The following is a 21,266-nucleotide window of genomic DNA, read 5'->3' as shown; positions in this document are numbered from 1 at the left end:
CGAACCATGTAAAATCCTTGTGTTCCTTCTTGCTTTATTTCCTTCGTGTGTTTGTGTGTGTGATAGTGTTTCCGCTGCATGTACCCGGTCCGATTCCTAACAATTTTATGTCTTTAATTATTTTAAAATATTTAAATTAAATAAGAAAAAGAAAAATAAAAATAAAAAGTGTGTGGGCTGTGTAATGTATGCCTAGTAAAGTGGTTTGAGGATGGTGATGTGCTTAGGGGAAGGCATGCACTTTAAGACTAATTAATTGAATTGATTCGTCATTAAAATGATGAAGTATTGCCATGGATTAGTTATTATTTTTGCATCTACTTTAAATATTCGTGTATGCTTTTGAGAAGTCACTTAATCAGAACAAACATATTCCAAGAGAAAAAATTTATCCACTGTATCATAACATACATAGGAAGAACAGAATGAGATCCCAATGTAATCATATATATATTGAAAAGTAAATTAAATGGAATTTTCTTTTCTTCTTCAACAACATTTATCAAATCACATCGCCTATTCCTTCCTTCTTCTCCTAATGATTCGGTTTCTTATATAGATGCTTCTCCACCACCATTTTCCTATATTCTGCAAACATTTTCCATATCCAAAATCAACCATTTATTTATTTATTTAATCACAATTAATACAACAAAACATTAAATCTTTCTATTAAAGTGTGTATATATTTTACCTTCTTGGTTGCTCCAAAGTGCTGCTGCTTGGGTGTTGAGTGGTGAACTTGTGTTTGGTTCTGCAATTAATTTAAATCAGTTTTTACTTCAAGGGTAAAATAGTAAATTCATTATACATAGTTTTTACAAGAAAGATCATAATCATTCATACCTCCAAGGAGACTCTGGATAGAAATCAGGATAGTTCTCACATCATAAGCAGATGACCATTTATCCTAAAAAAAAAGTTCAAAAATTTTGAATCAACTTTACATTTACAAGAAACATTTATCAAAAAGAACAAAAAAATGACATCAACTATTTACCTGAAGAATATCTAAGCATAAGTTTCCAAAGACATCCACGTTAGGATGAAAGCATCCAGTCTCAAATTTGACCTTTGGGGGCTTGAAAGGGTAATCATTTGGAAAAGAAAGTGAAAGTTTGTACTCTGTCCCTTCAAAGACAGTATCTTTGCTCCCTGAAATTGTTCCTTTCCAACAGAATATGTTGTCTTCTTCAGGAAAAGCAGAAATCCCAGAATCACCACTCATCTAAAATCACATATAAAAATATGAATAAGATTCAATGTCCCAAAAAAAAGAATCCAAATCCGAATTTAAAAGAAATGGACAAATGGTATAGAGCTTACCATCAATGCCATCAATTCAGACTGTAATCTGTTTCATTAAGACAACAAGAATGAATTAGAATAAGCATCAAGAATACATCAATGTATCAATGAAATCGTTAGTCTTGTGTTTGCAATTTGTTCTTACAGAATTGAAAAAGAATTATCATGGTTCAATTCATCCAAAGATTATATATATGTACAGAGAATAGCAAAAGGAATACAGTGGATATGAACATTCTTCATGGAGGCGATGCCCCCAAAAGTTAGGAACCTTAACTGGCAATAATAAACCCTAGACAAAGAAACAGATTGCATAAAATTACCAAGTTTCCTTTAAAAAATCTCAAAAGCACAGACACATTCAAGCAAAATTGAGTCGATCAGCACCAATGACAAATCTGAACAAGAGAGGCGATTAGTTGAACAGTAAATCCTAGAAAACCTAGTCGGATTAATTGAATTCAATTTCACGCCTCACATATAAGATTAAGACAGATCTACAGATGACAAAACCCTAATTCCTCAACCGGTAATTTTAAATAGATTTCAACAAGATCAATTTATGAATCTCCAACTCAAAATCAATAGCGATTTTATGATCGGAAACACAATTAAACGAACCTTTTAAGAACAGATTGGGTGTCGACGGCCTTAGGCGTTGGAAGAGGCTGTTTGGATGCGTTCGTGGGTGGAGCAGCAGTCCTGTTGTTACTGTTGTTGCTATCTTGATTGTTCATGGTTGCCATATATCGGAGTACAGAATTGAAGAAAGAAGAGGGCAGAAGATGGATGGATCTTAATCAAAAGAATTAGAAGAAGAAATTGAGAATTGTTTCTGTTCTCTTCTTTCTTCTTCCAATCTTGAGAGAGATTTAGTAGGGTTTTGAGTTCAGATTGGTTTGATACAAATGAGGGGAAAGGGGGTTTTAGTAGAAGATTTGCACGCAAAGTTTCCCTTTTTTTCGAACGTTGAGATTTGACGGAGGCGTGTTTCTCTTGCAACGGCTAGTTTCTTTAGGGTTCTTTCCTTTTATATTTTGAAACGAGCAAATCGCACACCTTGTTGATTCCTAAAATAAATTAAAGTTTGTATATTTTCATATTTTGATGTCTCATCAGCTAATCTCTAGAGTAAATTACACGAATAGTCCCTATGGTTTGGATAATCTGTGTGTTTGGTTCCTAATTTTTTTTCTTAACTCAGACGGTCTCTAAAATGTAATTTTGTTGCGGTTTTATTCCTGACAAAGGTAAAAAAGAAGACTGTTATACCCTTTTTTTATTTAATTTAAGGTTTCTTTTTATTGCTTTCTTATTTAATAGTATGGATAGTTCAGTAGGAATCGTCCACACACCCACTATTTACTACTTCTCCTGCTAGAATGCCTCCTACACCACCAGTGGCGAATCTAGAACCAAAATCAAAGTGGTTCCTTATATTAATGAAACGGAAAAAAGTATGAAAATATAGGTCTTTTGGCAAAAATAAGGTAGTTCCTTATGTTTTTTTTATATATAATTGTTGTATTAAAAAAGAAAAAATGTAGGTCCTAGGACCTACCTTATCAATGAGTAGCTACGCCCCTGTACACCACCACCGCCCAACCAATAGCCAAACCCTTCCTTATATTTCGCTCTCCAGGCTTATATACCAAATCCACAACCAAAATCTTGCCTGAAATCCTACCTGAAACGCAACTCAAACTTCAAACTCTACTATAAATATTATATGGTGTTCTTTTTGGTCATTTGAATTAGAATCTAGTTAAAGACGAACAACTTCCAACCAAGATTGGCCCCTTAACCGTTCAAGTTGATTGTGTGTATTTCTAGTTAACCCAAGGTTACCACAAAAAGAAGTTGTAGAGACATGAGATTGGAACAGGGGCTGCGAGATTAAAGCCGTCTTCGTCACTAGAGACTAGAGTCGGTGAAATCAGGGAAAGTCGGCTTCTAACTCTTAAACGACCATCAAAATCTAGTTACCTCTCTTTTTCTTTCTCATCAGTATCCACTGGCCGGCGAGATTTGTGCATCTTTTTAGCGATTGGATTGCAGATTCAACAAAATTGGTTGCAACAATGGGTGGAAGAAATCGACGGATGGTGCTGGCAATGATGGTAAGAACGTGAGGAGAGGAGGAAACAACAATGAAGATGAAGTTGTTGTGGTGAGTTTAGAAAGAAAGACATGGTAGGTGAGGTAAGGGTGTAAGGTGGGTCCTACCTTATAAAGTAATCTAATATTTAATTAAAAAATAACAAATAAAGTAATAAACAAATTACACGAATCGTACCTTGTATAAGTGTCAAAAGGAACGTTCAATCATTATTTTAAATATTAACTTGGGCCAACCCCGCTTGGTTAAATTTTGCACGCTTCATCCCTCATTACTTTGAATTTTCACGTTTTATCCCTTACGAGACATAAAATGACTATTATGCCTTTTTTGTATTTTTTTCCAATTAGTTTAATGTATTATTATTGTTATTAATTAAAAATTTTGAAGAAAGCAAATAGGCCCCATTTCATATCTAACCCCAACCTTCCCACCCACCATTCCTATTCCTTTCACATATCTCTCTTCTTCTCTAAACTCTTGAATAACTACCAAGCCATCACTTATAAACAACCACCACCGGAGCACACCCCTTGAAGTCAAAAACTGACCACCATATAGGACTACTTCAAGAAACTCTTTTCTCTCTCTTCACGTCCAGAAATCAGAGCCCTGCCCTCACCAACCCTAAAGAAACAACTTGAATCTCCGACAATCCTCTCTCTTTCTCCGTCGACATCAAAAGCTTCCCAGTTATTTGGATATGGAACGTGGGTTGTGGTTGTTGTCATCATTCTTTGAATCGCATTGCAGAGGAGGACCGTTGATGAAGATGATTTGGGTTCAATCTGAACCTGCTTCTCTGATCTTGCATGATGGTTGCCAAGATTCAGATTGCATCATGCGTCTGCATGATGGACTTGTGACCTAGTTTCAAGGAGGACAGAAGAAAAATGGGGAAGGAAAGGGGAGGGTGGGTTTGGTTGTGGTGGGTTAGGGTTTGATAGTGTCGCCAGAGGTGCCTTGGAGTGGCCAAAGTTGTCTTACAGTTATCGGAGTATTAGTGTTGGCAGTGATACGGGTGGAGAAGAGACACACTAAACAAGAAATGGGGGAGGGAGACGACGTGCTTAGGGTTTAGAGCCTATTTCTTTTATTAAAGACAATAAATAATTTTATAATAAACAAATCAATAATTAATTAATAAATAGCAGATAAACAGAAAATAAATCAAAAAAGAAATAAATAAGTACAAAATTGTGTTTTATGTCCGGAGGCATAAAGCGTATAACTTTTAACCAAATGGAGGACGGTTCGAGTTAATTTATTAAAATAAGGACTTAATGTGTCTTTTGGCACCGGAACAATGGATGATTCGTGAAATTTATTCATAAACAAATTAAAAATGAAATAAAGAAGGATAATTTAGTCTTTTTATGTTTGTAATGGACCCAACACGCAACCAAAATACATTCTAGGGACCATATGATTTAAAAAAAATAAAGAATTAGGGACCAAGGTGTGCCATGGCGCGAGGCTTACTCGCTAATCTATTTTGATAATGCATGCATACATCTCATGGTTCTAAAAGGTGTGCCATGGCGCGAGGCTTAGTTTAGCCATTACAAAAACGTCCAAGACGGGTTTGTTACGCGTGGCGCCCAAATAACATGTCAAAGCGCGTCTTAGCGCATTATGGCATGAGTTTTTTTAAGGCGCGGGTTTTTTTTTCTTTTTTTTTTGTCTTTTTTCTGATTGGGCCTAAACACAATTGAATTTTTATTAGCCTTTTCATATTATATGTTAATATAACACTTCTAAAAACTTAATATATTTGATATAATTCTATAATTATGTGATTTATCTTTTTAATGTATATAAACTGACACGCCTTGAAAAACGTCATGGCTCGCCAAGGGTCGTCATGGTTTAAGGTTTGACCTTGCCACTAAACCACGTCTCACGCCATTTAGAACATTAATATACCTTCACTCTTGGAAAAATTAATTAGAAGAGTTGTTGGTAGTGATATTATGTTATTTTTTGTATATTCGATATATTTATCCTATAAATATGAACTAAGGATTCATGTATTCCTAAATGTGATTCTTAATTGTAAAAAATTTAAGAAATTTTCATTTATTAGATTGAGATTGATATTAATTTTTTTAACGATTATTGTCACTATCCACCCACGAACTTTTATGGCCAGTTATGTGAGTTGATGGAAAAGTGGCATGGCACAACCTTGGCCATGTATGCTCCATCGTGTCATGTGGACCCAAATGAGACTCCCAACACGAGGGTTTCTTCAACCCCTTAAATCAACTTCTTTCCCCATTTTTATCTCAAGCAATTATTCCTCCAATAAACCTTGAATATAAATTGCAACTACACTTTATTTCAACCACAACACATATGAGGGAATTATCACTTGGAGTAACCCAGTTAACCCTAACCCCGAATGTAGTTATCGATACCCCTTGCAGAAAAGAATGTCGTGTATGGAACGTAATTAAGCTCAATGGTTCTTCAATGGCCCATTTTCAATAGTGAGCTATTTAACCTAAAGTTTGATTAGATTGTGTTTGTTTAAAGAAAACTCGGATCAAATTTGGCTACTTTGAATTGATTGATCTTGAGCTTGAAGGAGATTAGGAACACTACATCATGACACTCAATGAATTGAGAAAGGACCTAAATGGAAACAAACATTATTGTTATGAAAGGATGCAGATGAAAATGATGGAGTCGCATATCAACATGTTGGAGGAACATCAAGTATTTGGTAACACGTGTATTGAAGTTGATTGAACAAGTGGAGAAACTCCATAGAAATATGAAATTGGGTGTTACATCCCATTTTCATAACAAAAATTTTCGTTTTTAATTAAGTTAAAACATCATGTTTAAAGTTCCAAGTTAAGAAAAACATGTGTTTCTGTTGAGAGAAAAAATTGAACAAACGTTAGTAACGAGATAATAAGTTGCGGAATTAAAGTTAATCTCAGTGGATCTTGTTAGCTCAACAATAATAATAGTTAGATTGCGGAAATGTAAGGAAAATAAATAGCAGCACGTTTATATCAATAAGTAGTAAACAAGTAGACACAAAGTTGAATCGTAACAAGGTTTGCATGAAAACACAAGTTAGTATAAGATAAACAACACAAGTGAAGAGTGACTCGGTTTAAGTATCAGTTACGATAACTTAAGATATAGAGATGAACAATCTGATATTGATAAACTTTCAATTATAGATTGATAATTGGTAATTGGTAATTGGTAATTGGTAATTGGTAATTGGTAAGGAATACATGAAGTGGGAGGCTCTATTTATAGAGTGCCAAAAGTTACATGAAGGAGTAAAATAACATAAAATGACTGACTACGGTTACCATGAATGGTACACCGGATATGATAATGAATACAAGCAACGTCAGTAAAAGTAACTTAAACAATCTTCGTGCATGATTCATCTATGCGGGTAATCTTCAAGTATGTGGGTCACAAAATGACAAAAGTAGCCTTCGGTAGGATCTTCTCTTCGATTTCATCAAGGCAAAAGGTCTTCGATTCCTTTTAGCTGACGAGGGTCACTTTCTTGTTTCAATAATTTCCCCCAAAGTGACCTCTCAGCTATATTCTTCATTTATTCATGTTAAGGAACTTATTGATGATCCACCAAAATTTTCTGACTTCGAATAGCCACTGGATCCTTCTTGTAATCTCGAACTTAACCTCTTCAGTAGTGTGCTTTGATCTTTACACCGAGGTTAGAGTGACATCCAGTTGCTTCTTTGTTAGACGGTGTCACACCCCCGAACCAGACGGCGGAAACGTTTGGGGGCTTGCGCGTGACTTCATCTTGCAATATCATCACAATTGTATATAATTGAAACGAGACAACACCATCATCATACATATCAAGATACAACCAACATTGTTTACATCAAGTACAATATCATAAAATACATGTTCAAAATATTTAATGTATGATGATAACAAAATATAACAAATTCCACCATTTCCTGCTGACCTTTCTGCTTAACGATTCCCTAAGAATACAAGTTATTTTGAAAAGCGTCAACATATATAATGTTGGTGAGTTCATAAGCATATTTGAATGAAAAGTTTTGAATTGTTTGTAAACACCAGAAAATCCGATATTTTCTGAAAATGGTTTGAACATGATGTATCATAATCAAGTATTAATGCATGTGTGTTTTCTGTATTTGGAATGTATATCGAATGTAATAAGAACCCTGTATTTTCTGTAGCAAGTAAAAGGTATGGTTTAACTGTGTTACCCCAGAAAATCCTATATTTTCTGTTTATAAAAGTGTTGTGGTCTCAACCCTCAGACCGAATATCAGTGTGTATGTTTTTGTATCAACAAGATTTTATAGGTGTTCCATAAAATTATGTTGGAGGGGATCTCTATGTGAGCCGTTTTAACCATACTTGATTATGACGAATTCGCCTGTCGTGGCGTTTTTTAGGCGCCGGCTTGATTTAGGTAAGGTTTGTCACCCTAGACTGGCCTAGTCTAGCTGTAGCGAACAGCTCGGGTATGGGGGAGTCACCCCCATATAGATCTATACACAAACTCCCGCTCTCCCTCCAGGAGACTCTGGTGATAACTACAGGCTACGATTATACACTCTAAGGTGTCAACCGACATGTCGCACTAGATCATTAATTGTTTTCACGCGAGTATGGAATTACGCTATGTATAATGTTTTCGTATATATAGTTAAGATTTGCAAAGCCCAGAAAGAATATGTATGTGAATGTATAAGGCCCGACAGACATGTAATGGAGCAATTATGGCCTGCTAAGCATGTGATGTATGGTATGGGCCCAATAAGTATGTTAATGGGTCACAAAGGCCCAAATTAACATGTACTAAACACATTAGGCCCAACAAACATGTAAATGGATCAGCTATGGCCTGCTAAGCATGTGATGTATGGTCTGGGCCCAATAAGCATGTTAATGGGTCACTAAGGCCCAAATTAACATGTAATAAACACATTAGGCCCAACAAACATGTAAATGTGCCGCAAAGGCCCAAATGGACATGTAATGAATATATTAGGCCCAATATCACGAAATTAACATTTTTGGCCCGAAATATAAAAAAAATATTATTTTCGGCTCATTACTGTAAAGATTTACATTTTCAGCCCATTTTTAAGTAAAATGACACTTTTCGACACAAGTTTTTTAAAAATGACATTTTCGGCCCATGATTATAAAAATTTACATTTTGTCTCACTTTTCATAGAAATTACGTTTTTGGCCCAAGTTTTGGAAAAATTGCATTTTTAACCCATGAAACCGTAGGTTTACATTTCAGACTCAAACTTGAGTTAATTGACAATTTACTTCATAAAAATCAAGATTTTTACAATTTAGGCCCAATAAAACCGAAAAGCCCATTTTTATCGCCCAATATACAAAAATTTGCATTTTTGGCCCTTTTCTTTCCAAGAATATCATAAAAACTCATTTTTGTATAAAACTGACTCTTTTAGTCCTTGTAAAAAAAACCGAAAGTGTCATAAAAATCTCATCTTTTTGTTTATTTGTCAAAAATGGCCCTATTTCAAGATTTTGTTTCATTTTTCCAACAATCATCACATATGTACACTTTCATTCCCATGTTATGGTGTGTAAAGTGTTATAGTTTGTAAATTTCATAATCTTTTGTTATAGATTTCGAGATCTATCATAATTCATCACATAATTACAACATAAACCAAGAAAATCACACATAACATGCACTAAAACATAAATCTACACATATGTACTTGTATTCTCCCCCAAAAACAAAGTAAAACTGATAAGAGAATCCTAGTTCATAATAAACTTGAACCGGAATTTTTTAGGGTTTTTAACACATAATTGACTATAAGAGATGTATCGTATAAGATTTTGAGCTTTACTGAAGAATGTTGATCAAGTTTGTTGTCATTGAATGAGCATAGTATATAATATCAAATTAGGGTTACAAGCATCACAGTAGAGAATGTTTACATGAGACTAGAATTTTCTAGCCAAAATGCTAGTTGTGACATCATCCCCCCGTTAGAGGGAATTTCGTCCTGAAATTCTTTTGAAAGATGGACTCAAGAACGAGAGAATAGATGAAGGTACTTCTGCTTCATGTGGTCTTCGCGTTCCCATGTGAATTCCGGTCCACGCTTAGCATTCCATCGAACCTTCACAATCGGAATGCGGCTCTGCTTCGTGCGCTTCACTTCCCTATCCAATATCTCGACTGGTTCTTCGACGAACAGGAGATTCTCGTTTATCTCGATCTCTTCCAAAGGAATGACAAGAGTTTCATCTGATAAGCACTTTTTCAAATTCGAGACGTGGAACAGGGGGTGTACATTGTCAAGCTCTGAAGGTAGCTGCAGCTTGTAGGCTACCGGACCCATTCGGGCAAGAATCTCGAACGGTCCGATGTACCGCGGGTTTAGTTTTCCCCATTTCCCAAAGCGAATCATTCCTTTCCAGGGAGAGACTTTCAATAGTACCCAGTCTCCGACTTGGAATTCCAGAGGCTTTCGCCGTTTGTCAGCATAGCTCTTCTGTCGGTCTCGTGATGCTTGAAGTCGGGCTTTGATTTGGATTATCTTTTCGGTCGTTTCTCGAATGATCTCTGGCCCTGTGAGAGTGTTGTCTGGTGATTGTCCCTTCGCTAGTTGGGTGTCACCCAACTCAACCCAGCATAGAGGCGATCTGCATTTACGACCATAAAGAGCCTCAAAAGGAGCAACCTTGATGCCCGTGTGATAACTGGTGTTGTATGAGAATTCAACCAAGGGCAAGTGGGTATCCCATGACTTGCCGAAGTCAATCACACAGGCTCATAGCATGTCCTTGAGTGTTTGTATGGTTCGTTCACTTTGGCCATCGGTTTGAGGGTGATAAGCGGTGATCATGTCCAGTTGCGTTCCCATTGCCTTCTGAAGTAACTGCCAAAACCGTGAGGTAAACCTACTATCTCGATCCGAGATAATAGACATTGGCACTCCATGAAGTCTTACGATTTCCTTGATGTAGATTCGCGTCAACCTTTCCATCTTTTAAGTTTCTTTTATTGGCAGGAAATGAGAGGATTTTGTTAACCTATCGACGATTACCCAGATAGCATCCAATCCGTTTGATGTCTTTGGTAATTTAGTCACGAAGTCCATAGTAATCCTTTCCCATTTCCACTCGGGTATCGCTGGCTGTTGTAATAGTCCCGAGGGCTTTTGGTATTCCACTTTCACCTTGGCGCAAGTGAGACACTTGCCCACGTAAGTGGCGATCTTTGCCTTCATATTTGGCCACCAATAATGCTGCTTTATGTCCAGGTACATCTTATCTGAACCCGGATGGATGGAATATCGCGTCTTGTGGGATTCATTCATGATCATTCCTCTGAACCCCCCAAGTTTAGGGACCCAGATTTTGTTCATGAAATAGTAAGTTCCGTCCTCCTTGACTTCAAAGTTCTTGTCCATCCCACGCAACATTTCATTTGCGACATTCTCCGGCTTCAATGCATCTGTTTGGGCTTCCTTGACTTGTGAAGTTAGGTGGGATTGGATTGTTATTGTTAAGGTCTTCACCCGGTGACCCGAGTATTCTTTTCTGCTTAGGGCGTCGGCTACCACATTAGATTTTCCCGGGTGGTACTTGATCTCGCACTCGTAATCATTTAGCAGCTCAACCCATCTTCGCTGCCTCATGTTTAATTCCTTCTGATTCAGAATGTGCTGGAGGCTTTTGTGGTCGGTGAAAATGGTGCACTTTGTCTCGTAGAGGTAGTGCCTCCAAATCTTTAGGGCGAATACCACCGCTCCCAGCTCGAGATCATGAGTGGTGTAATTTAGTTCGTGTGTCTTTAGCTGCCTGGATGCGTAGGTGATGGGTTTTATACAAACAATCCTATGTGTGCATGCAACCCTAATTGGATCTATGTTTTCACTATTAGACATACAACTTTATGAACACAAAAGGAAACCTGGCATGCTACTATTATTTTCGAAATCCATATAGAATAATAGAATACATACCTTTTGTTGTTATATAGTAATAACAACTAGTTCCTTGAATCACCTTAGCTCTCGAAAGCAAGTACCACAAGTGTAGTACCTCTAATGGCTCACAAACACACTAGGTGAAAGGATGAATATGGGAGAGAGGAGAGAAGGGTATCTTGCCCTAAAATTCGTCCCTTTTAGGGTTTCCCAAGGCTTGGACGAATTCTAGTGCCTTAGGGTGCTATTTATACTTGAGGCTAGCTAGGGTTTCAAGGTGGAAACCCTAATCCCTTAGCTTAGGGCCTAAGCAAGTCCATGAACTCCTTTCCTTAAGCCCTTGGACGAAAACTCCTAGATCCTTCTAGGATTTTCGTTCAAGCCTTAATAAAAGTGATCCAATAGCCCAAAGTCTCAACTATCAAATAATTACAAAACAGCCCCTGTACTTTTAATTAATTCCTTTAATCCCGAAATTAATTCCTAATTAATTTCTGATTAAATACTAATTAATAATATGATTCCAAATTATTATATTAATCATATAATATAATAAATAAATCATATTTATGCCCTAATCAACCTCTCTCCTCAACTGTCATCCTGTCTAGTCACCAGTGTGAAGGCAACCCAAAAGGACCATGCTCACAATCGGGTCAAGTAAATACCAAAATAGTTATGGACTTAGACACTAATCCAACAGTCTCCCACTTGGATAAGTCTAATAACTATTCTGCGTATGACTTCAGAACCTGATCAGCAATCGTAGCTTCCAAAAGCGCTGTCAACTATGATCTTATCAGATACGCGTGTCCTTTAGATAAGGGATCATATATTCCTCCATTTTACAAGATATCGTATAGACATGAGATATGGATTGAAATCATTCTCTCAGTCTATGTGTCGTTTCCCGATTTCCGATTTATGACGACTGACTAATTGAACAAATCAAATCAGTCCTGGCCCGGCCGAGCACTTTCCTTTGTCATCACTAAATCATCGAGGGGCCCACAGATATCGCTTTTATCCCACCTTGGGTAAAAGGAATGGATAAACTTCGACTCAAATGCTTGATTGCACCTACTAATCGAATCACACACAACAATAAGTTTTATAACACCAAGTTACTGGTACGTTTACTTATTGTCAATGTGCAACCGACCAGCAAATAACAACTCACACGTCTCGGTTTCAAGAATATACAATGTTATCGTCTCACCAATCACTCGTGATAAAACCATGAAGTGATTCAAATGAGCGTGGGTTTAATCCAATACTCTAATCTTATCAAAGCACTCATGAACTCTGCAGCAAACTTGTGCTATGTCTAAACATTTTAGACAATCTACAGACAGATTCATGACAGTCTTCCTTCATACCTACTTCCAACGTATGACCGACTGTGGATGTTTGAATAACCTAGTTATTCTGGAAGTCAAAACATGCAAAGTGAAACGCAATAATAATATTAATCCTATATGGCGCCAAAACTTTTGAGCGTAAATAAAAACACTTTTATTTAAACACCATATTGATTACTCATTATTCATTGTTTACTGTTTCAGACAATCAACTTATTACTCGAATTATAACCACAATTGTCCCATGCTCCAAACATGCACACTTTGGTTTCTATGGTCCATACTCTGTGAAATAGATCAATTGAAAAACTTTCCCAATGAAACTCATTTCACAATCCCCAATTTTTTTTTTATTATTAGTATAAGAATACCAAATTCTTGCCACTTTTAGAATATGTCAGATTCTAACACTTTATGCAATGATTCTTTCGTAATGTCATAGCACAAAAGTCACCAAGACCCGGCTAATGAAATTACTAAGTTCTCTATCAGAAATTGTTACAAAACAATTTTATAGATGTGATGTCTCTCACTCAAAGTACATTCCTTTGAACATCCTTTTGCATAAAAGTTTCTAATCTACATAGAGTCTTAATATCCAACTCCCATTAATGGAAACATTTCCATATTTGCTATATGACAACTTATTCTTAATAGAATCTTATCTATTCATAATAATGTCAATATAGTCCATCCAGTACTATACTTCCAACTACTCACAAGCGACAAATCCTCAGTGAACCTCAGACCGTCCTTTGATAGTTGTTTAATTATTTTAGTCAAAACCGATTCTAGTCCTTTTTCCCTCTTAATGCCCTAGGCATTTGGAAAATTTAGAATGGTCAAATATTATAACATATGCAATCGGTCCCATACCCGAAGCGTATTAGACACGATGCATAATGTCTCATATAAAGACGTGATACTTTATCAGCCTTCTGCCATAATATTTTATGTGCCATGTTCCCGCAATTCGAACTATGAAGAGGGATGCCGTAATCATAATCGAATTTTGAGAATGCACTATGTATCCTTGACTAAATTTATTAACATTTCTCGATCTAAGCTTTAGAATTTTGAAACGAAGTATAATATTCTCTCCCTTAATTATAGCAAAACAACTTTTCAACCCTTGCAACTTTGCAAAGTAAATCTTTGTTTTCTATAATTAATATTGCTAACTTGCAATACTTACCATAATAATCATGCTCCCACTAACATGATGATTATTTTCTTACCAGCATAACACTTATGCTCCCACTAGCTTTGACATGTATTCAGAAAACAATTGGACTTCTAGAAAACAATGCTTATTGAATTCCTTAAGTTCATATTTCTAATACCTAATGCTTTGATAAGCCTTTATCTAAGCTTTTTAAGCTCATACACCTTTGCCTTAGATAGCTCACATGTGTGTCTAAACAATTCAGAATTTATGTTACTAAGTCCCAAATGTTCAGATCAATTGCCAAATCTCACAATTCGAACTATGAAAAGGGATGCCGTAATCATAATCGAATTTGAGAATACAATTTTCACAATTGCTATCTTCTTAAAATCTCTCTTAGTGAAAGCATTTCCTCACAATCATTTTCATGAAGGAGGAAAACCTTATGACACTTAGATTTTATGATGTATGTGTTCCTATCCATGTGAATTTGTCAAAACGAAAGTTTGCGACAAATCCAAAACATTATGGACTGAACTTGTTCAATCTTGATTTCTTGCCTCATGGTAACATGAATGCCCACCATGTCTTCCAAGCAACTCACCCTTTCATATCAATGTACTTTCCGTTAATCGAGGTGCTTTGTCTTTATGCATTCAAATGAGAACTCATAGAACTCACACGCATAATTAACTCAATTGGAATGGCACAGAAAAAGAGTATGTCATCCACGATAGGCTTTAAACCTCAAGTCGTGTGCTAGTGATGATCAACTAGGTTTACTCTTGATTTGTTCTTGAAACTTTTCAAGACCATTAAGACTCCCACTGACTCCTTGACATATAAGATTCTCTTGTCAAGAACCATTTCTTGACAAACAAATATTCAAGAGTTAGTGTAGCCTTTTGTCAAGTTCAATACTTCACACAATTGGTCCTGGTTGGTCTTTGTCTTATCCAAGACATCACAACTTACCAATTTCAAATGTGCAAGAATAAGAAAACTTTTCCAAATTCCACATTTGTCGAGTGTTATAAACCTACTTAAGACTTGTCACTCATGTTAGAATCTTGACTCTAAGACTTGATATTGGAACGAAGTATGATTGACTTCTTGATTTAACCATTTCTACAATTCTTGATTCCTCTTCTTAGACATGCAATTGCACTAAGACTCACTTAGAGGATCAATTGAGATATGGTTCTTAATCATTAAGACTTATCATAAAACACAATAGAAGGTACTCTCCCTTCTTCTTAGAATAGAGAAACTTTTATCTTTCTGCCTACTTGATTCTTCTTATTCGTTCTGCTATTGATTTAAACTCTTTCAATCAACTCAGAATTATACTTAATCTTATAAGTATAATCATATTTACTACCTTTAGTAAATCATGACGAATATCTTTATCACTCTTGTGGTGGACTTGATCAACGCACAACCTAGTGTACTCGATCTCCTGGTCCTTCTCTTGACACTTTGCCAAAGAATTAGTCTAATTTCCAAAATATGAAGTTTCTCATTCATCACGCAACCAAGTTGTATGATTCCAAGTTTCTGTCCAATTGAAACTTGGGTGATGAGAATCTTCCTTTATTTGGCAAATCCTCGACATTTCACAAATAACATAATCAAGAATCACATCCAATTCAACATTGCTAAAATTAGAAATACATAAACATCCATTTTCACATATGCCATTGCAAGGATAAATAAATAGGACGAAATCAAAATTCATTCTATTGCGGAAAAACTTGTCCTTACAATGCAATTCAAATGAAAACTATGCTATTTCAATTTCTAAGCAATCTATTCTAACTCTAAAGTAGTAGCTCAAAAATCCGATCTTCAAGCAATGTGATCGAAATCCATTTCTTCACGATCAGATTCAGCTTACTTCTTCCCTTAAGCTTCCTCTTTTTTCTTCGATCCTACAAAACATCAAAATGTAATCTTATCACATCATGTATTGAAAATCAAAGAATAGGAATTTATAGAGTTAGTTATTGGATTTTACCTGAAGTAGAGCCATACGTCTTGACTCTCCCATCTCTTAGATCTCTCAGGTAAAAAAAAAGGCAGCTTTGTCTCCAATGCCCCTTCTCTTGGCAGTAGAAGCAGATGGACTCTTTTGAAATGGCACAAGGAACTATCTCAGAATTTACCTTTTCTGGATTTCCAATGTCACTATTTTCAATTTCCATTGAAGTTTGAGAGTTTGATTTGCCAGACAAATTTACTCGATTAGCACGCCAGATCATTTCTGATTCAGCAGCTATAAGCAAATAGGTCAAATCAATGAGGGTCACGTCATGGTCCATCATATAGTACTCTCTAACGAACTCACTATATGATTCAGGAAGTGACTGAAGAACCCAGTCAACAGCCAACATTTCTGAGATATCGACACCCATCATCCTTAACCTATCAATGTGTGACTTCATCTCTAAGATGTGTGCACACACAGGTTTCCCATCTTCGTGTTTACTTGCCAATAAGGGCTTGAGTGAGCTTGAACTTTTCAAGCCTTTGAACTTGTGGGTTAGGGAGAATAATTGGAGGAGGTGGAGGAAGTGAAGCATGACTCTCATTTCCTTGATCGTATCGTGGAACGTCATCTTCATTTGGAAAGCTTGTTCCAAGGGATTTGGGAAGACCATAGTTGTCATACTTTGACATCTACAAAACGGGAGAAAATCCAAGTTAAGTTGATTAGAATCCTTGATGTGACACCCAAATGAAACATCAAGGCTAGGATCCAACACAATACTCTACAACCTAGAAGAGGGATGCCGTAATCTAGTTGCAGAATATTTGAAGGTAGGTAAATGACGATTTACCAATTCCCACCATGAAAACGAAAAAGAAATTTAAGTTTTAAATGAATTGAAAACTCCTAGATCTTTTGAGATTCATTGAACCTTTCAATGGCATGTTTAAATCTCGATATGCACTTCAAATTTTGCGACTGGGATGCCGAGGATCGCAAACAAGTTTGTGAATAACCATGCGAACCAACATGGTGCACTCAATGTCTTCATCACCTAATCAATGTGCCGGTTAGCCACACACGCTCCATTGATCTATGATAAAACATCGAGCCACCCTTTGTCGCCAATGTCAATCCCAAATTAGTGTGCCGGTTAACCACACGCGCTCCACCAACGATTGACAGGGGCACAAAGTGTAATTCCATGGATTAGCATCACTTTCACATTTTATCCTAGAGTAACTAAGATTTGGGAATTTGTAAAAGCATTTAGTTACTTTGTACTTCATTATACTTATAATGGAAGGTTTCTGTCCTATCCTACCTGTTCGGCTAACGACCCTCCACTAGTCAAGAGTGCGGTGGGTAAGAGTGGATACCCATTCAATCGCCATTTTATAGGCAATTTCCTTAAACACCCCTTATAGACCAGCTTCGTGAATGAGGCCTACTAACGGTAAGACTGACTTTTACTCATATATATAATATTAGACTTTTAATGTTACATATATAGTATAGGGTGTATTTTATACTTTTAAAATACTAGGTGGTTTTATTAACTTTCCAAAACCATAAGGGTGTAATTTGAACTTATTCAAAATACGAGGGTTTTAGAATTTAACATTTCAAAATTAAACTTTTAATCAACTTTTAAATTCCAAAACTTGAGGGCAAGTTTTGAAACTTTTCAAAACATAAGCAAGAACATTCTAGATCAAATTATTAATAATAATTAACCAATTAATTAGTAATTATCTTAATATGACCTAATTCAATTTCTTGCAAGATAATCTATCAAATAATTCAAATAAATCAAGTTTATCACATAAAGAAATGATTATCTAATTAATTTGACAATTATCTTTTACTTTGGTAAGGATATCTCTTAAATTAAACAATTAATTTAACCTAATCCCTTAAATCCCCTAGAATTCGAAATTATGGGATGGGATATTCAAAATCTTTAATTACCAAATTTAAACATTTAAAGGATAATTACAAGATATGGCAATATCCAAATCCCTAAAATTTAGGATCTAATCATGGGGAAAGAGGCAATTTCGAAATTCTAGGGTTAGACAACCCTAAAATCGAAATCTTGGGGCCAAAGAAAAAAGGTTTAGGAAATCTTACCAAAAATTTCGAAATCTAGGGTTTAGAAACCCTAATTTCGAAAATCAAGCCTCCAGGGTTTATTAGCCATAAACCCTAATATGTCAAGTTCATACATTTGAATAAAGCTAATTGAAAACAAAACCAATGGCTCTGATACCACTGATGAGTTTTATACAAACAATCCTATGTGTGCATGCAACCCTAATTGGATCTATGTTTTCACTATTAGACATACAACTTTATGAACACAAAAGGAAACCTGGCATGCTACTATTATTTTCGAAATCCATATAGAATAATAGAATACATACCTTTTGTTGTTATATAGTAATAACAACTAGTTCCTTGAATCACCTTAGCTCTCGAAAGCAAGTACCACAAGTGTAGTACCTCTAATGGCTCACAAACACACTAGGTGAAAGGATGAATATGGGAGAGAGGAGAGAAGGGTATCTTGCCCTAAAATTCGTCCCTTTTAGGGTTTCCCAAGGCTTGGACGAATTCTAGTGCCTTAGGGTGCTATTTATACTTGAGGCTAGCTAGGGTTTCAAGGTGGAAACCCTAATCCCTTAGCTTAGGGCCTAAGCAAGTCCATGGACTCCTTTCCTTAAGCCCTTGGACGAAAACTCCTAGATCCTTCTAGGATTTTCGTTCAAGCCTTAATAAAAGTGATCCAATAGCCCAAAGTCTCAACTATCAAATAATTACAAAACAGCCCCTGTACTTTTAATTAATTCCTTTAATCCCGAAATTAATTCCTAATTAATTTCTGATTAAATACTAATTAATAATATGATTCCAAATTATTATATTAATCATATAATATAATAAATAAATCATATTTATGCCCTAATCAACCTCTCTCCTCAACTGTCATCCTGTCTAGTCACCAGTGTGAAGGCAACCCAAAAGGACCATGCTCACAATCGGGTCAAGTAAATACCAAAATAGTTATGGACTTAGACACTAATCCACCCATTCGGGCAAGAATCTCGAACGGTCCGATGTACCGCGGGTTTAGTTTTCCCCATTTCCCAAAGCGAATCATTCCTTTCCAGGGAGAGACTTTCAATAGTACCCAGTCTCCGACTTGGAATTCCAGAGGCTTTCGCCGTTTGTCAGCATAGCTCTTATGTCGGTCTCGTGATGCTTGAAGTCGGGCTTTGATTTGGATTATCTTTTCGGTCGTTTCTCGAATGATCTCTGGCCCTGTGAGAGTGTTGTCTGGTGATTGTCCCTTCGCTAGTTGGGTGTCACCCAACTCAACCCAGCATAGAGGCGATCTGCATTTACGACCATAAAGAGCCTCAAAAGGAGCAACCTTGATGCCCGTGTGATAACTGGTGTTGTATGAGAATTCAACCAAGGGCAAGTGGGTATCCCATGACTTGCCGAAGTCAATCACACAGGCTCATAGCATGTCCTTGAGTGTTTGTATGGTTCGTTCACTTTGGCCATCGGTTTGAGGGTGATAAGCGGTGATCATGTCCAGTTGCGTTCCCATTGCCTTCTGAAGTAACTGCCAAAAACGTGAGGTAAACCTACTATCTCGATCCGAGATAATAGACATTGGCACTCCATGAAGTCTTACGATTTCCTTGATGTAGATTCGCGTCAACCTTTCCATCTTTTAAGTTTCTTTTATTGGCAGGAAATGAGAGGATTTTGTTAACCTATCGACGATTACCCAGATAGCATCCAATCCGTCTGATGTCTTTGGTAATTTAGTCACGAAGTCCATAGTAATCCTTTCCCATTTCCACTCAGGTATCGCTGGCTGTTGTAATAGTCCCGAGGGCTTTTGGTATTCCATTTTCACCTTGGCGCAAGTGAGACACTTGCCCACGTAAGTGGCGATCTTTGCCTTCATATTTGGCCACCAATAATGCTGCTTTATGTCCAGGTACATCTTATCTGAACCCGGATGGATGGAATATCGCGTCTTGTGGGATTCATTCATGATCATTCCTCTGAATCCCCCAAGTTTAGGGACCCAGATTCTGTTCATGAAATAGTAAGTTCCGTCCTCCTTGACTTCAAAGTTCTTGTCCATCCCACGCAACATTTCATTTGCGACATTCTCCGGCTTCAATGCATCTGTTTGGGCCTCCTTGACTTGTGAAGTTAGGTGGGATTGGATTGTTATTGTTAAGGTCTTCACCCGGTGACCCGAGTATTCTTTTCTGCTTAGGGCGTCGGCTACCACATTAGATTTTCCCGGGTGGTACTTGATCTCGCACTCGTAATCATTTATCAGCTCAACCCATCTTCGCTGCCTCATGTTTAATTCCCTCTGATTCAGAATGTGCTGGAGGCTTTTGTGGTCGGTGAAAATGGTGCACTTTGTCTCGTAGAGGTAGTGCCTCCAAATCTTTAGGGCGAAGACCACCGCTCCCAGCTCGAGATCATGAGTGGTGTAATTTAGTTCGTGTGTCTTTAGCTGCCTGGATGCGTAGGCTATCACCTTCCCACGCTGCATGAGGACACAGCCCAACCCTTGATTCGAAGCATCGCAGTAGACTACGAAATCTTCGGTTCCCTCTGGTAAGGATAGCACTGGCGCACTACAAAGGGCTCGTTTCAGGGTTTCGAAGGCGGTTTCTTGCTTTTCTGTCCAGTTGAAAGACACACCCTTTTGCGTCAACGTGGTAAGGGGTTTGGCTATCTTAGAGAAATTATGGATAAACCTCCGGTAGTAGCCTGCGAGACCCAAGAATTGACGGATTTCTGTTGGGGTTCTCAGGATAGCCCAGCCTTCAATGGCCTTTATCTTGGAAGGATCTACGTGAATCCCTTCCTTGCTGACTACATGACCCAAAAAGTTTACACTGCGGATCCAGAATTCACATTTGGAAAGCTTCACATAAAGTCTTTTAGCTCTTAGGGTTTCCAAGATTTGGCGGAGATGTTGACCATGCTCTTCTTTGCTTCGAGAGTAGATAAGAATATCGTCGATGAAGACAATCACGAATATATCCAGGAATGGGTGGCAGACTCGATTCATGAGGTCCATAAATGCAGCGGGGGCATTTGTTAGACCGAAGGGCATCACGACAAATTCGTAATGACCGTATCGTGTTCGAAAAGCAGTTTTGGGAATATCCTCTTCCCGAACTTGGAGTTGATGATAACCGGATCTCAGGTCTATTTTTGAGAAATAACTAGCTCCTTGAAGCTGGTCAAATAGATCATCGATTCGAGGAAGTGGGTACCGATTTTTGAT

The 21,266-nt window shown here is 37.1% G+C and overlaps 1 protein-coding gene across 1 annotated transcript; it reads right to left on the bottom strand.

Annotated features, from left to right (window-relative positions):
* Positions 1 to 354: 354 nt before the first annotated feature.
* Positions 355 to 2,205, bottom strand: UBC20 (ubiquitin-conjugating enzyme 20). The gene is made up of 6 exons (XM_079078183.1): positions 1,930 to 2,205; positions 1,327 to 1,354; positions 1,001 to 1,228; positions 847 to 910; positions 695 to 754; positions 355 to 588 (listed from the first exon to the last, which is right to left on the bottom strand). Exons 1-6 carry the CDS (start codon positions 2,052 to 2,054, stop codon positions 536 to 538), a joined length of 558 nt encoding a protein of 185 aa, XP_078934309.1. The 5' UTR covers positions 2,055 to 2,205; the 3' UTR covers positions 355 to 535.
* Between the last annotated feature and the right edge of the window lie 19,061 nt (positions 2,206 to 21,266).

Source organism: Lactuca virosa, chromosome 2 (genome assembly GCF_052849685.1).
Source record: "Lactuca virosa cultivar CGN04683 chromosome 2, Lactuca_virosa_CGN04683_v6, whole genome shotgun sequence".
Taxonomy (NCBI): domain Eukaryota; kingdom Viridiplantae; phylum Streptophyta; class Magnoliopsida; order Asterales; family Asteraceae; genus Lactuca; species Lactuca virosa.
Note: the sequence above shows the minus strand (reverse complement) of the source record. Positions and strands in the feature narration are given on the sequence as shown.